General features: G+C 40.9%; 1 protein-coding gene across 2 annotated transcripts; it reads left to right on the top strand.

Moving 5' to 3' along the window:
• The first annotated feature begins 1,669 nt into the window (after nucleotides 1-1,669).
• On the top strand, nucleotides 1,670-15,290 carry barhl1.S (BarH like homeobox 1 S homeolog). Of its 2 annotated transcripts, none has more exons than XM_041574930.1 (3): nucleotides 1,670-3,053; nucleotides 6,833-7,055; nucleotides 13,093-15,290. In XM_041574930.1, exons 1-3 carry the CDS (start codon nucleotides 2,582-2,584, stop codon nucleotides 13,385-13,387), a joined length of 990 nt encoding a protein of 329 aa, XP_041430864.1. In that variant the 5' UTR covers nucleotides 1,670-2,581; the 3' UTR covers nucleotides 13,388-15,290. The 2 variants fall into 2 exon arrangements, with proteins under 2 accessions (XP_041430864.1, XP_018088126.1); XM_018232637.2 differs by having other exon boundaries at nucleotides 1,671-3,047.
• Nucleotides 15,291-17,055: the final 1,765 nt, after the last annotated feature.

The raw sequence follows: 17,055 nt of genomic DNA, 5'->3' as shown, positions 1-17,055 counted from the left end.
TAAATAAAGTACCCCCAGTTGTAAAATATGAGGAGTTCCATGACCTGTATAAAAACACTCGTCCTTCGGCCTCGTACTTTTATATGGTCATGAAACGCCTCGGTAACTTATAACATCCTTATATTTTACAAGAGGGGGTACTTTATTCACTATATAATACGCAAAAGCCATTAATATCCTGTAAATTATATCCTTATAAACAGTGATGTCATGCAGGGCCGGAACTAGGGGTAGGCAGAGTAGGCACGTGCCTAGGGCGCAAAGCTGGGATGGCGCCAGGCACGTACCTCCTCTGTCGCCTACCCCATTGTCCGGTTCCCTTCTCTTGCCGACTTTTGCGCTTTGTGCGCTTCTGCGCATGCGCAAATTCGCGCACGCCAGCGCAAATGCGCGCATGCGCACGCAAATGCGCGCACACTATACAGGCGCTGCGAGTGCCAGGCCTGCCTAGGGCACCTGCCCAGCGTGGCCCGGCACTGATGTCATCAGTTATAAACGGATCTCCGTGATGTCATTTATACATGATGACCTGTATAAAATCACTGGTCATGGAACTCCTCGTGACTTATAATATCCTTATATTTTACAACAGGGGGAACTTTATTCACTATATTAACAGCTCTCTGTCTCTGGACTCCCTAGTATTTGGGGGCATCACACACTGGAGGCTGATATGGATTCAGGATAGGGAGAGGCCATATTTAAGGGTGGGGGGAGGGGCTTCTCACAGGGAGACTGAGCTTGACCCCCTTTAGAAAGAAAAGAATGAAGGTGCTGTTCCCAAACACACAGGTACACCTTTACATGTTTATCTATAGGGCTGAGGGTACATAGATCCTGTAGCAACTCCCACCCTTCACCACTGGGGTTTCTGCTTTGGGGCATTTCAACTCAACATTTACATCCACAATAAATATAGAAATACAAAATAAGTATAATCCCTTTAATAATAGTACAGACAGACAGACAGACAGATGATATGTGATAGAGATTAGACAGACAATGCAGTTACACAGATAAATCTATAGATCTACTTATCTCTCTGTCCATACAAGTAATAATATATCTATCTATCTATCTATCTATCTATCTATCTATCTATCTATCTATGTATGTGTGTGTATATATATATATATATATATATATATATATATATATATATATATATATATATATATATATATATATATATATAGTGTATTATGTATTTGTATACAACATGTGTGTGTGTGTGTATATAGAATATATAGGAAACATTTATATATGCCCTAAAACTCTAATTTAATTTTTTTGTTCAGGGGAGTAGGAAAAAATAGAGTAAAATCCAGGAAACTGTAAAATCAGGGGAATAGATTATATACTGAGGGGACTTCAGAACGAATAACAGTATAAAATGAGGTTAAACTGTGTTTTATACACACACAGCAAAACTTTACAATCAATTTCTATGATCAGCTATAATTATATATATGTAATATAATGTGTTGCCCCTGCTGCTCGCCCCTGTCTGTCTGTCTGTGTATAGAGAAACACAGTGGGAAGAGGCTGTACTCACAGACATTATATTATTATTGTTATTATTGTTATTATTATTAATGATGATGATGAACATAATAATAATAATAATCATAAAATAATAATAATAATAATAATAATAATAATAATAATAATAATAATAATAATAAATATTTATGGCGTGAAATTGCGCAGACTTTGCCCAAGGACAGTGAGGTGGTCGTTGGCTACTGGAGACAGTGTACGAGTTAACCCATACACGAGTTGATTAGGGAGGCAACTGAATGGCAGGAGTGGCGAGTAAAAGCTGCTGTCTCTTTTCATGAAACTAAAGAGGGGCTCAGGTTGCTGGTGCCGGGGTGACATCAACCCAACCCAAAACATCGGGGGCGCGGGCAGCCAATGGGAGCGGAGCGTGAGCTGACAGTCAGTGTTGGCACATTAAGAAGCAAAGTGACAGAAGTTGTAGAGAGGGAAGGGGTGACAGCGAGCAGAAGCGCATCAGAGCAGTCACTCCCCCCACCCACCTACTAGACAGCACCTTCTCCCTCCCCAATCCGGGTGCCACTGAAGCCGGACACAGACCACGAGGAGGGCTAATTTGGGGGGAGACAGCACTGCTGCAGAACATCACACGCGGACACAACTGGAGGAATCCGAGCGCTGTCCGAGGTCCTGAAAGTGCCACCCCCGGCTCCTCATGGGACAGCGCATGAAACCCTCGGCCCGGCCGCTGCTGAGACTGATCTGAGCCTCCCCTACTCCTGATCCGAGCGACACAATCGCTGCTACTTCTCTCCCTCCTCATCGATTTTCCCATCATCTGACAGTTAAGGCGCTGATACCCCCTTATCGATCTCCACGTGTGCTTTTTGCCCCGAGGGACCTCAGCCGAGCACTTGACTGTTTCCACCCGAAACACGCGAGGCTGCCAGTGGGAAAGTTTGGTTATTTCCTCTGATGGGGACTCGGTGGCAGCTGTAAGGGACTAAAGCTCTTTTTGCCTCGTCCTTGGGTTTAGGGTCAGGGGATCCATGTCATTGTGAGAGTCGAACAAGGCTTTGCCATGGAAGGGTCTAACGGATTTGGGATTGACACGATTCTGTCTCACAGAGTGGGGAGCCCAGGACTGGCTCAGGGGGACGCACTAATGGGGGAGAGCAGGTCACCCCTGGAACTGAGCCCCAGCTGTGAAGTCAGCAGCGCCTGCTCTTCTTCTCCCCCATCCCCGGCCAGGGACTGCTTAGAAGGGGTCGCCGGCAGGCAAGGGGTCGCCCTGTCCATGGAATCCCACCTGCAGTCCGGACTCCAGCTCTCTGCTCCCTCTCAGTCCAGAACGGTGACATCTTCCTTTCTGATCAGGGACATTCTGGCCGACTGCAAGCCCTTGGCCACTTGTGCCCCTTACTCCAGCAACGGGCAACCGGCTGCTCACGACTTGGCCCACTGCTTGGCCAGCAAGGCTACCGACGACTTCAGGGACAAACTGGACAAGAGCAGCAGCTCCACCTCTTCAGAATCCGAATACAAAGGTAAAGGTGAGTTCCAGGATTGGGCTGCTCCATCCGCACATAATGACCCGGTACCGACTCCGAGTGGTGCCCCAGTTCTCCTTCATTTAATTGTAGCGCTCATTTTTGGTGCTGCTCTTTCTGAAAATATCTGCATCTGATTTTGCTTGTCTTAAACGATTAAATATCGAAATTCGCAATATATATATATATATATATATATATATATATATATATATATATATATATATATATATATATATATATATATATATATATATCCTAACAAGTCACATACAGCACAACTGGCATTAGTTATGTCCTTTAAATTTTACATTTAAATTAAAGGCTGAAAACACGAATAATTCTAAAATCACTAAAACATTCACTGCTAACCCAAATATCCTTTTATATCTATAAGGAATATATATAAATATAAGGAAAATACATCTATATATATGAAATATAAGGAAAAAATATATATAAATATATATATAGGCGTGGGGAATTTCCTAAAGAATTGCCTTTTCTAAATACGCTCCCAAAAAATGCAGTTTGTTACGATTTATTTGAAAATAAATTTCAGATGAAATTCAAAGGATGAAACATAATAACAAAATACACTACAAATTAAAAAAAATATATAAAAAATACAGAATGATTTGAAACTTTATAGAATGAAGAGCAGGACAAATAATGAGCAGGGATCCCAGCGACTTACAGACCCCCTTAGAGGCCTCATTATGATAGAAATATTAGGAATAAATATTAGGCGAATTAACATAAAAGCAGATTTCTAAATTAGTCAGAAAAGTCGGGTGTTACTATTACCAGGCAAATAGGGGTAATAAAAAACGCTGCCTGTATATCTAGAACAAATATGTTGACAGATTTTTTTTTTAATTCAGAAAAACAGTTGGTTGAGGGGGGGGAGAAAGGTCCAATATTTTTAAAATAATTTACGCAAATGCAAGTAAAACACACCATGGAAAGTAATCAGTAACCAATAGAAATTGATCAAACTGTAACCCCATTTACGAATTCAGACATTAGACTGCGAATCTATTTTGAAATTCCGAATTTGGCCGGATAATTGAAACCAGGTCAGCAAAGCTATAAGAGGCAATAATATTGGTGGATTTTATCACTGATCTATCTATCTATCTATCTATCTATCTATCTATCTATATATTTATGTGTGTGTGTATATATATATATATATATATATATATATATATATATATATATATATATATATATATATATATATATATATGTATATATATATATAGGAAGTGAAAGGTGAAGATGAATATTGCATGACTGATAAGATACTAAATATATTCAGCCATCAATATTAGATGAGGGTCTGCAGCTATTTGCAGAATTGATCAGACAGACAAGGAAGAGAATTGTCTTACACACATATACACAAATAAAAGTTGCAATTGAAAGAGATTTCGTTGTGTCAGAAGGAATAATCATGGCTGGAGCAGGTTTATTTACAGTTGTTGGAAGCGAAGCTGACAGTTGTGTGCTTATGGTTTGTATATGAGGGGGGGAGCTGTAATCACAGCTCGCTGATTGTACTTGGCATCTCAGTGTAATGTATGAGGACTTCACAACACTGTGTTTACAAATACCCATACACTCACACACACATATATATATATATATATACACACTTCCAACCTTAGAATAGGGACAATTTGCGCTACAAACCCACTCACTGAATGAAAGGTTTGGGTCTGAATGCTTATATATATATTTATATATACACACACACAGATTGTAGGATCTACTGCACACACTTAAAGTAGGTGCAATCTATTTGATACAAGAGACGCCTAGAAGTCTGTAATTATAAGAGCAGGAGAATGTCTTTAATAAACTGCCAATAAATATAAAGGCTGATCCCCAGTAACCTGCAATAGGGCAATTTTCTTTGGGTGGCCTGCTGGAACATTGGGTGGATTCCCTATAAGGATGTCCTGGTCCATCATCCCTTGAGCTGGAGTCCCTCGGTATATAGAGGTGCCTTTAAGGTTTGGGACCTCCCTAGAAAAGACAGAATGATGGGGAGCAGGTCCCAGTGAATAGGTGCCTTGCCCCAATCTCACTCTCTCTCTCTTTCTGTGCTTAGTTATGTTCTGGATTTCTGCATGAAAGGCTCGGCTCCCTGGTGGCTCAATTAAGCGGATTATTGTCTTTCTACAGAGGGGAATCAACTTTTCTCCTGTCACTTGTAAAACCTGATAGAAGGGCCGGTGAGCCCCATGTAGCAGCATAATGCAGCCAATTTCATGCCAGGCAGCCTGATCCCCTCCTAGGCAACTCTCCCTGTCTCTCTCTAGGTAAATGGATCCTTTATGTGGACCAAAAAAAATCTATCTATCTATCTATCTATCTATCTATCTATCTATCTATCTATCTATCTATCTATTTATCTATCTATAGTACAAAAGTCCTGGAACATATGAAACTAGAAATAGACTATTTAAATGGGGCAGAAACGATTGCGAGCTCCTGGGTACACGATGCACCGTTACTTTTTCATTCTTGCCCCTAATGATCAGTAAAACGAAATATAATAATATTTTCGTGAATGATAATCCATTTGTTCCCACCCATTTATATATGCAAATACAAAGTATAATTCCACTAATCAGTAACGGGATATTATGGGGTAGGACCTATCAGGAGGAGTTATTAGAGTTATATGTGTACAAATGCCAGCTGCTACAGTGTATACAGACGGGTGAAAAACAGGATATCAAAGTGTCAGCTCCTTGGCACCACTGGGTGCACAATTCAATTCATTCTTACTAGCATAGGCACATCTAACCTTATCTGCCCCACTCTCTGCTCTAACTACTTCTAGCATTAGCAATGAAGTTCTGTTTTTGCCCGAATTTCACTAGTCTCCAGCAGCTGCCACCCACAAACTGTCACTATAAAATACATTAAATTAAAGTAAAAAAATAAATAAAATATATATATATATATATATATTGTTTTTTTTTTGTTTTTTTTTCATTTCTATTTCTATTATATCATTTGTATTGGTTTGATTTCCCTGGGGGGATGTCACTTGAAACTAGTGAAATGTAGTCAAAAGAAAATTGAAAGGGTCATGATGTAAATCAGTGTATTTAGAGGGAATTGTATTGTATGCTTCAACTTTAGATATAAACAAATTACATTATTACCGGTAAGTGCTTGTAGGAATTAAATATGTTTCTATTTGCAAGACAATGAAAACGATATTAATGGCATGTGAGTAAAGTCTGATTAGGACAATTTAGCCAACGTTTCTGCCAAAGAAAAGAACTTCACTGTTCGATTAAAGGGCAAGTCAACTCCAAAACAAAAATGTGTCTAATAAAATAAAAAGTAATTCTAAGCAACTTTCCAATATAAAATTATTAAAACATTTTCAGTGCTTTCATTATTTGTTTTAATTATTTGTAGAAAAAAACAACTGATATTGAAAGCAGCATTTGCTTTACTCCTGGTTGTTACATTTTAAAGAATGTCGCAAGAGTCTGAGTTCCCCAGCAGCAAAGACTTGTACATTGTGTCTGAGCCACCAGTTTAGAGAATAGAAAGGGACAGACACTTTCAATACATATACACATAACTTAAAAACCATACCACATTTTTAATGATTGAATATTGCAAACTTGCTTAGAATTAGGTTTTCTTTTATCCGCCAACAAATTATTTTTAGGGTTGACTTTCCCTTTGCACAGAGAAGTAGGGATTGGGGTGTCGGATACTGATGTGTGTGCCTCTTCGCTTTGCAGTGAAAGAAGAAGGGGACCGGGAGATCTCCAGTTCCAGGGACAGCCCCCCAATGAGGCTGAAGAAGCCCCGGAAAGCCCGCACCGCATTCTCAGACCATCAGTTGGCGCAGCTGGAGAGGAGCTTTGAGCGCCAGAAGTATCTGAGTGTGCAGGACAGGATGGAACTGGCAGCCTCTCTCAACCTCACCGACACCCAAGTCAAGACCTGGTACCAGAACAGAAGGTAAATGACCTCTCAATAACATGGATACAGGCCAGGGCTTCACGTGTCCCAGGCAGCAAGGTTGCTTTCCCAACATCTCATATATTCTGAACACTCCCTGTATCCCAGGTATCTAGTGCAGCTCAGTTGCCTCATCATCTAGAATCTAGATCACCCCAACGGCCCACAGTGTCCCAAAAATCCAGTGTTCCAAAAACAGCCCAGTGACCTAGAATTCATAATATAGAGCTCTTGGTGCACTCATCATCATAGCAGCCTAATAACCAGGAATCTTCAACAGCCTGGCAGTCCAAACACAATGGCCCAGAATATAAAGTTCCAATAAGGAACCAAATGGTTTTGGGCACTCACGTCATCTCTTAAGCTCAAGGAGAAGAGGACGAAAAAATTCGAGTTGGTTATTTAAATTCATAAAGTCCAACACAGGGCACATTGGGCAGTAACATGTAGGGGCAAAACTGGCACAAACAAAATGCCAGAGGGGAGACATTGGCACCAGGGCACCATTCGCAGGGATAGAGTTTAGGGAAAGGGACAGGGGGAGAGAAAGAGAACAGACTGAGTGTGAGTGGAGGGATGAGACACAGTGTGAGTGGGGGGGTAAGACTAATGGAGAGGGAGAGTGAGTGGAGTGTATTGAGGGGCAAATGGGGAGCGTTAGAAGAATTGCAAATTAGGGAAGGGGATTATAGGGAGGCAGAGATCGAGAAAATGAAGGAAGGAGGTATACAATTGCCCTCTATTATAAATACTTATTATTTCTTTAATTATTTAATGTAATTAATTAAAAACACCCAGAAATCGGACTCTCCTCTGCTAAGTCCACAGAATGCTTCCCCCCATAAAGTTTTGATAACCGTGTCCCAATACAGGGGCTAAACCGCCCCATCAGTGCTCTGCAAGTATTATTGCCTTTACTGGGGGTCGTGATGTACCCTCTATATCTATAAGGAAAGGGGCTTTGGTAAAATACTCTGCGCAATTGCGCATATATGTATGCACAGATCTATTCTTACTTCTACATTATATATATATATATATATCTATATATATATATATATATATATATATATAATCTATATATATATATATATATATATATATATATATATATACACACACGCACATACACAATGTTGCGAGGGTCGAAACGTCCGTCGATCTGGTAAATCAAGTTTGAAGCTCTTTTTTGCAAGTCCCTCTTCGTGCAACAGCCTTTTTGTTTATATTTATACAGTATTCTCTGTTAGCACCATTGCAATTTCCCCTTAAAAGTGAGGATATGAGGCAGTCTACAATATATTAGATATATATAAATAGATATGCGCGTGGCATCACCAGAATAATTACAGCTACATATTATATCATCATATAAAAAAATATATATATTGCACTGAATTAGGAAATCCCTCTTTACTATGCATCATGTTCTCATCTGGCATACTAAATATTTGGTAGTTGTAGCTACAGAAAAAAAAAACACGTAAAAGAAAGAATAAATATAAAGAATAAATTACTTTGTACTGGACTCAAAACTGATTAATTAAGAAAAAAAAACCATATCACTTCCTTAAGTTACTTCCTAAAGTTTTGTGCTAACATAGTTCCTTATCCACATGTTTCTAAGCGAAATAATTGAGAATAAAACAAGTCATTTTACCCTGGAATTAAATCATCTGTGCTTTTCCCTACAGCCACCAAACAATATATATATATATATATAATATATATATATATATATATATATATATATATATATATATATATGTATACACACAGATACATTTATTTAACCCTTTTTCACATACATAGGAAGAAGTACTCTAAATAAACAGAATAGTGGAACACATTGGCCAATTAATAATACATTCTAATTATGGCTTCGGGCCATTAATAATTAACAAACCGTTCCAGTAATTACACAATTATTATAATTATGAATGATGAATTATTTAGACTGGTAAATAGGACTATTTCTTAGGATAAACAAGAGCATGGAGGGGGGGGGGTTGATTCGAGCTGGAAACTCAGCAGCATATTCAATTGATTTATTAGACACCAGGTACAATGGATTTTGACATCCCCAGCAAGGTATCCTAAGGGGATGGACTGACTTATAAAAAGAGAATATTATTAAGCATTCACCCATCTCCCTGTTACACTCGCTTCTTTATTTTATTTTTGCCTTGATCCAGTTAAACAAGGGCAGTGTCATCCTTTATCCACCTCATCATTTTCTTTATTAGCTCTCTCATTCCTTTTTATTTTTTAATCATAATCAGACGAATTCAGAAGATATTTGATTGGTTTCTATTTTATTAAATAATGAGAATGTAACTTAGAAGGTCAATGAAGCCTGTTACGAATTCGTTTGAGAATAATTTAAATATGCGTCTGGTTTATCTGTGAGCGACGAATTCATAACATTTATCATTTCTTCGTGTCGCCCAGTCGCATTTGAATACACAACGATTGCATCTAAATGGGAAATATTATGATTTTTATTGACATTAAACAGGGGCGAGGGGAGGCGTGAACAATTAAACATGAACTTGAAACTGGTAAAATGCTTTTAATCAATGGTTTTGGTGTAGTCTTTAAATATTACAACTTTAATCCCTCAAAAGCAAAATCGATTCGTTTAGAATCTTGATTAAAATGCACGTTCTACTGTAATTTGGGTTACGATTAGGACCTGCAACGTGTGATTTAAATGGATAAAATGATTAAATTGGAATGGTGGCGTTGATTTGGCGCAGATTTCGTTTTTTCTGCTTTAAAAAGGCGCAGATAAGATCGATGCGATCCCTTTAATCCAGATAGACAGGGGTAATCCTATTGATGGGATCTAAAGCCGCAGTCAATGAAGTGGGAGAATGATTTTGTGGCTCAGAAGCGAATTGTCCTCCCAGGGAAAGTCTCCCATCAGCAGCCGCTAATCTCTCTAATCGTACGATTATCCACACACACGCGGTCATGGACGATCTGTACAGCAAATAACGGCTGGCATTAATGTAAATGAATTGGGACGCGGGAATTTAAACGACTCTCTTTCTCCCCTCACAGATATAATGAGGGATAGGGGCTGATTGGGGTTACTGACCCTTCTGCACATGGAAAGAGAATACAGACAGGGAAGAACAGATAAAGAAAGAGAAGAAACGAATACAACAGAGACAGTTGGGTACATAGAGAATACAACATAGGGGAGAGAATTCAGATATGAGAGGTACAGACAGATAGATACAAATATCTGTAATATACATAATAAAATATAATGGAATTGAGAGAATGTAGGGGGAGAAAGTGTACAGGCAGTGGTGAAACTAGATATAACTGGGCCCCACAGCAAATTATTTTCCAGGTCCCCAAAATGACTAGAGGTTGACCTGTTTTAACAATATTTATTGAAATTGTATATGAATTAGAGCCTCATGGTGCCCCTATACCTCCTGGGCCCCCCTGCAGGGTCTGCTTCTTCTATAGTTATGCAGCCATTCAACCCTGGTTGGGAAAATAAAAAATCAGGGACAGAGAGAAGGACAGACTGGCCAGAGAATAGAGAGAAAATGAAGGGGAAGAGAATGGTGAGTTTGGATACTTTAGGGCAATATAAAAGGGAGAGAACTGAACTGAGAGAGAAAAAAAAAAGAAGAGAGGGAAGAGGCGCAGAGAACAGAGACAAGAGGAGGCAAAGTACAGAAACAAGATTGGGAGGGGAAATAAACTGCATGGATGGAGGAGAGAGAGATTAGGGAGAGAATACTATAAATATGTGCTTGTGTTATAGTCCAGTAAGTGGCGCACTGAAAATTATTAGGCAAGTGCCCAGGTGCTATCTACACATCTAGCTACATAATACTATATAGAGACACCCTGGGAATTTGCAAATAAACTGAAAAGTCAAAATGTCTTTGTCCAGGTTTCAGTCTCTTTAGGAGACCTTTCTCAGAACACACCAAAATGTTGAAAAATACATTTTGACTTTTCCGTGTGTGTGTGTGTGTGTGTGTGACTTCAAAAATTACAATGGAATTCCCTGACCTGTTTAAGAGCACACTAACACCAAAAAAAGGAAAGTGTCCTAAAGTTATGAAAATATAATGTACTCTTGTGCTGAACTGGTAACACAGGTGTTTTTGCTTCTGAAACACTTCTATAGTTTATATAAACAAGCTGCTGTGTAGCCATGGGGGCAGCCATTCAAGCACAGGATACACAGTAGATAACAGATAAGTACTACTATAGTTTATATAAACAAGCTGCTGTGTAGCCATGGGGGCAGCCATTCAAGCACAGGATACACAGTAGATAAATGATAAGTACTACTATAGTTTATATAAACAAGCTGCTGTGTAGCCATGGGGGCAGCCATTCAAGCACAGGATACACAGTAGATAACAGATAAGTACTACTATAGTTTATATAAACAAGCTGCTGTGTAGCCATGGGGGCAGCCCAGGGGTGCTTCGCCAATGAGGCAAGTTGAGGCTGTTGCCTCAGGTGGCAGCGCCCCGCTAGGTACCAGGGGCAGCAAAAATGCTGCTCCTGGTACTTTAAGAGCGAATTTCCAGGGGAGGGGGGGGCAGCAGCAACTGCTGCTGCCTCAGGCGGCGGAGGGGCCAGGATCGCCCCTGGGGCAGCCATTCAAAGCTGAAAAAAGAGAAAAGGCACAGGATACACAGCAGATACCAGATAAGCTCTGTAGTGTACAATGGGATTCTTCAAAACTTATCTACTGTGTATCCTGTGCTTGAATAGCTGCTCCTATGACTGCACAGCAGCTTGTTTATATAAACTATAGTTGTTTTTCACCCTGGTTGTATAACTCAGCCTGCAGCCTTGTGCCTTTATATGGTCACAGAACCCCAGTGACTTCTAATATCCTTATCATTTACAGTAGGGTGTGCATTAGCCCTTATAATACATAAGTGATATTCCGAGTTCCCTGTATAACTCAGCCTGCAGCCTTGTGCCTTTATATGATCACAGAACCCCTCAGTGACTTCTAATTAGGGATGCACCAAAATCCACTATTTTGGATACAGCCGAACTCCTGAATCCTTCACGAAAGATTTGTCCGAATACAGAACCAAATCCTAATTTGCATATACAAATTAGGCGTGGGAAGGGGAAACATTTTTTACTTTCTTCTTTTGGGACAAAAAGTCACGTGATTTCCCTCCCTGACCCTAATGTGCATATGCAAATTAGGATTCGGATTCGGTTCTGCCGGGCAGAAGTATTCGTCCCAATCCGAATCCTGCTGAAAAAGGCTGAATCCTGGCTTAATCCCAAACCGAATCCTGGATTTTGTGCATCCCTACTTCTAATATCCTTATAATTTACAGTAGGGGGTACATTATCCCTTATAATACATGAGTGATACTCAGAGTTCCCTGTATAACTCAGCCTGCAGCCTTGTGCCTTTATATAATCACAGAACCCCTCAGTGACTTCTAATATCCTTATCATTTACAGTAGGGGTACATTATGCTACATATAATAAAGAAAAACATTCACACTTTACTAAATATATCTTTTCAATTAGTGATGGCAGTTGGGTCACATGACTTGTGTGAAAAGTGGTGCATTAGGGCTGCGAAACTTTAAGAACCACAGCAGTCAAAATAAATTGTTCCAGCACTGGGATTTAAATCAGGCCCTGGCATTCCAAGAACACAGAAACAAACAGCCCCCACCAGGGTCAGACTGGGGGGTTCTGGGCCCACCGAGACTACAGTCCAGGGCCCCCCTACAAGCCCCCTGTCCCCCTTCTGTGCGCATTCAGGAGAGAGGGTCTGGCCCGACGGGGGCCCATGAGGGTCAGGGCCCACCAGGTTTTTTCCCCGTGTCCCTCCGGGCCAGTCTGACACTGGCCCCCACAGGCCCAATAAATAGTGACTGTCTATAGCAACTCACAGCAGCCCCTCTGGCATTTCCCAGAACCCCCAGATTATACACAAACACATAAGTCTTTGTACTAATGCGTTGCCTTGGTGGGAAGGCTGATGTGTAACATTTTCTCTCTTGGTAGGACAAAGTGGAAGAGGCAGACGGCTGTTGGACTTGAACTGTTGGCTGAGGCGGGAAATTACTCCGCCCTCCAGAGGATGTTTCCTTCCCCGTATTTCTATCCCCAAAGCCTGATGTCCAATTTGGATCCAGGAGCTGCCTTGTATCTTTATCGAGGACCCACTGCACCACCTCCAGCATTGCAGAGACCTCTGGTACCCAGGATTCTCATTCATGGACTTCAAGGGGGAAGTGAACCCCCACCAGCACTGCCTCCTCTGACAGGGGTTCTACCCAGGGCAGCTCAACCACGATGAACAAAGCTAACATGCCCTCTACAACGTTTGCAGGTGCCAACAATATGGACTAGAGCACAGCACCAACGCAAAGGTGACCTCAGCTCCAGGATGGACTGTACATAAAAAGAGCTCGTTGGGAAAGGCAAACCCAACAAAGACTTTGTTCTAAAGTGACCTTCTATCCTCTAGAGGAGACCAGTGGGAAACCTCTCCTGAGAAAAGGGAGAACATTTTATGTATCCAAATCTACTGTTTATTTCTCAGAAACGGCAAACGCACATTTGAATGGGATGTGAAAAACCATCATTTGGGTTCTATGTCTACAGAGAAGCCTCAGTTGGGCCTTTTCAATTCAAGTTTTCATTGGAGGTCCAACCCTTCTACAGCTTATCAAGGTTACTGATCATAGATCCAAGAATATCTAGGGCAGCAAAGTTTTCACCCCAAACCTCACTCTAACTGGCCTTCAGGCTGGGCCCCCTTAGCTCATAACAAGGTTACAGATATATAGAAACATTGGGGTCACCCTGCTATAGTTCCAGGGGTACCCAGGGCACAAATAAGCACTCACCCCAAATCTCCCTCTAACTGGCCTTCAAGCTTTCTGAGAAATAAGCAGGGGAGAGTTTTGTGATAATGGTGTTTATAATCCTTGTATAATATCCATGCCAATCCATCCCTATTTATACAGATTGCCACTAAGCCAGCAAGTTTACTGTATATTATAATGATCACTATAAGCGACACTGGTGTATATATCTATATATAAATATATAAAGAAGGATAATATATACATTTAGATATATGTGTCCTTAAAGCCGAGGCGTTGGAGCAAAGATATGCAATGGAGGAGGGAGCTGGCTTCGCATGTACATTTCTTGGACCACAGAGGGTTAAAGGTTCTTGAATTCTGATGCTGTTATGTATGAGTTAATTATTTCCGCACCTTGTTTACCAAATCCCTAAAGTCACAGCGGGGACCACCATAGTCCCCTTTAATGTGAAACCTGAAATGTTTTAAGTTAGTCTGACATTAGCTCCATATTTACATAGGACAGCCCTGTAGACCCCAAATTAGAAGTGGGTGGAGCTCCTGGCAGATCGGGCATTGTCCTGCTTTTTAATATTTGGTTGTTTGGAGAGATTCCCTCCCCTACTAAGCTGGCAATGAGGTTTAAAAGGAATATAGTAGAAATTAAGAATCAAATTCCAGGTTGATAGGGTCAGTGACCCCCTGGCAACCGAACAAAGTCCAATAACGATGAATTTCTTGCGTCCCCCAATATAAAAGCATAGAGCTTATTCACTTGTCCGACTGAAGCGACAATGTACTTTATGTTAGTTGATGCCTTGGATCTGAAACCGCAGCCCTTACACAACTAGGGTTGCCACCTCAAAAAATACAGGCATTCCTATATATTTATCTTTTTTCCCTATTTATAACATTGGGATCAACCATAATTTTTACTGGCCAGGCCGGTAAAATACCGACCAGGTGGCAACCCTATATACGCAGATGGAAATCCGGTGCCATTCGCACTGATTCTCTATAGACGAATGGCGGCTTAAGTGGGAAAAAGAACACATTTTAACCCTTTAGTGCCAAACCAGCTTGCTCTGAAATTTACGGAACTGATGTGGAGACGAACCTCCCCTCCCCACAGAAAACAAACCGCTTCCTGCGGCAGGACGCAAGCCTTCGCTCCGAGGAAGTCATACAAACTTTGTACTAAACCCTGTAAATAGACGGATATATTATTTATTTGTTTGAGAGGGGGAAAGGGACCTTCTTTTATTTTAGGAAATATCTGGTTAAAGACGTTTAAAAATAATTTAAAAAAAAAAGCTACCCAAACATATTGTCTCTTTTTACCCCCGCTATTACCTTTTCCACGTGCGACTTGTAATAAAGACATCAAATCCCAGACATCAGACTTGTGTGCATGGTTTCCTATGGCACTGGCTATATGAGTAACGGGGCAGGGGGGGCGGGAGAGAGTAGTAGAGTTAGAGCAGGTTGGACAGTAGAAAGGGATATGGGGGGGGGGGGTTAAGAAACTACAGGTTAGCATTGAGCTAAAGGAGAAGTTTAGCAAAAAGATTATTATCGGAGGTGGCTTTATTATTAGGATTCCGGGAGCAGATACTTAAAATTGATGCTGCTGGGAGCCCCGGGGACTGACTTTGAATAAGTAGAACGCAGCATGTGAATTAGTGCAAGCCCTGCACATATATAAATACACCTGCTACAGCTCCTCTAATGAGCAAAGGGGGAAATGCTTTGACTAGAATATAGGGCATTAAAGGCCGTTATGTACAAGGGCATGAAAACAAGTGGCATTGATGGCGAATAGGCAGGCGTCGCATAAATATATGGAATGTTCATCAGGTTCCTTGCGGTGTCACTTTCACAGCTCGCTGGGTACATAGAAAATAAAGGAACATGTCACAGGTTTAGTATGTCCCTGCTGCACATTTGTTTCTTATGCAAAGTGACATACTTACCTCTGATAGGCACAAGTCTCCCCGGGGTCGGAGCAGCCTCTCAGAGTTCCCAAGGATCTCCCAGTGGGACCCTAGGCAACACCATATCTCATAAAAGGGAGTTACCAGTGGGAGAGCATAATGATATCACTCCACAGCACAGAAAAACAAAATGCTGCTCTTACAGCCAAAATGGTGGTTCTGCCCCAAGGCCAGGGTTCTAGTGACCAAGGCTAGCTTGAGAAATAAAATCCACCCAAGTAAGTGCGGCCCCATGGGGTAATCAGCACACAAAGAATTTTACTCTCTATCAATACCTATAACATTTAGCACTGTCTATCTACATATTTAAAGAGCACCCTCTGAATATCAGAGGGGGGGCCCTTCAGGTCTAGAATTTCAGGCACTTTCTAGGGGAGGTTCTGGGAAGTGTACAAGACCATAAGTTGGAGAGTAAACAGCCACCACAACAATCCATCAGACCAACTAACCATTGGTTCCTATAGGTTACTGGACCAAATATTTTTTTTTACAAATGTTAATGCAGTTGGAGAGCTGGTCCTATACCATTGTTAATTCTGGTGTACCTTTTTGCACTCAGGAGGGTGGTTCTATTAGCTAGTCTCCAAGGCTGCTCAAGGATGGATTTAGCATTTATGCCGCACAAGGAAGGCTGATGTGCCGATCCCCTCAACACTTCAAAGTGCTGCTGTGTTGACCCATGAGCCCAAACCATGCGGTCAACTATAGAAATATAAAATAAGAAATTCTAGATTACCCTCCAAGAATACACTTGTGAGAATTGCAAGTATAATAATTATTTCAATGGTACAGTTAATTTAAGCCTGGGCATGAGTGATGCACTCACCCAACCCATCTGCCATGACATCATTGCTCCTGTAACAGCGCTCGATTGCACGGCGCTAATGTAGCAGGACATATGCATAAAGTTGGCTTCTACACGCCTCAGTTATGATCTGATCATTGGCCTTGGGGCCAAACTATAACAGCAGCATGCTTTTTCAAGTTTGGGCAAAGAACCAAACACTGGTGAACTCCCTAACCAAGCAAATTTTGCAGTGTTCAATTAATGGCTCATCACATTGTAAACAAACAGTTAGGCACTTATGGAGGCTCCCTCTTGTCACAAGAGGGAGCCTCCATAAGTGCCCAACTTTTTGTTTACAATTTGTGGCTTATTT

The sequence above is a fragment of the Xenopus laevis genome, chromosome 8S (genome assembly GCF_017654675.1).
Source record: "Xenopus laevis strain J_2021 chromosome 8S, Xenopus_laevis_v10.1, whole genome shotgun sequence".
Classification (NCBI taxonomy): domain Eukaryota; kingdom Metazoa; phylum Chordata; class Amphibia; order Anura; family Pipidae; genus Xenopus; species Xenopus laevis.
The sequence above is the reverse complement of the archived record's forward strand: the minus strand, read 5'-3'. Positions and strand labels throughout refer to the sequence as shown.

Excerpts from the sequence above, each read along its gene's own strand:
- barhl1.S (XM_041574930.1), top strand. The coding sequence starts at position 2,582 with ATGGAAGGGTCTAACGGATTTGGGATTGACACGATTCTGTCTCACAGA. Across the intron at positions 3,054-6,832 it reads ATCCGAATACAAAGGTAAAG|TGAAAGAAGAAGGGGACCGG; the intron begins GTGAGTTCCAGG and ends TTCGCTTTGCAG. Across the intron at positions 7,056-13,092 it reads ACCTGGTACCAGAACAGAAG|GACAAAGTGGAAGAGGCAGA; the intron begins GTAAATGACCTC and ends CTCTCTTGGTAG.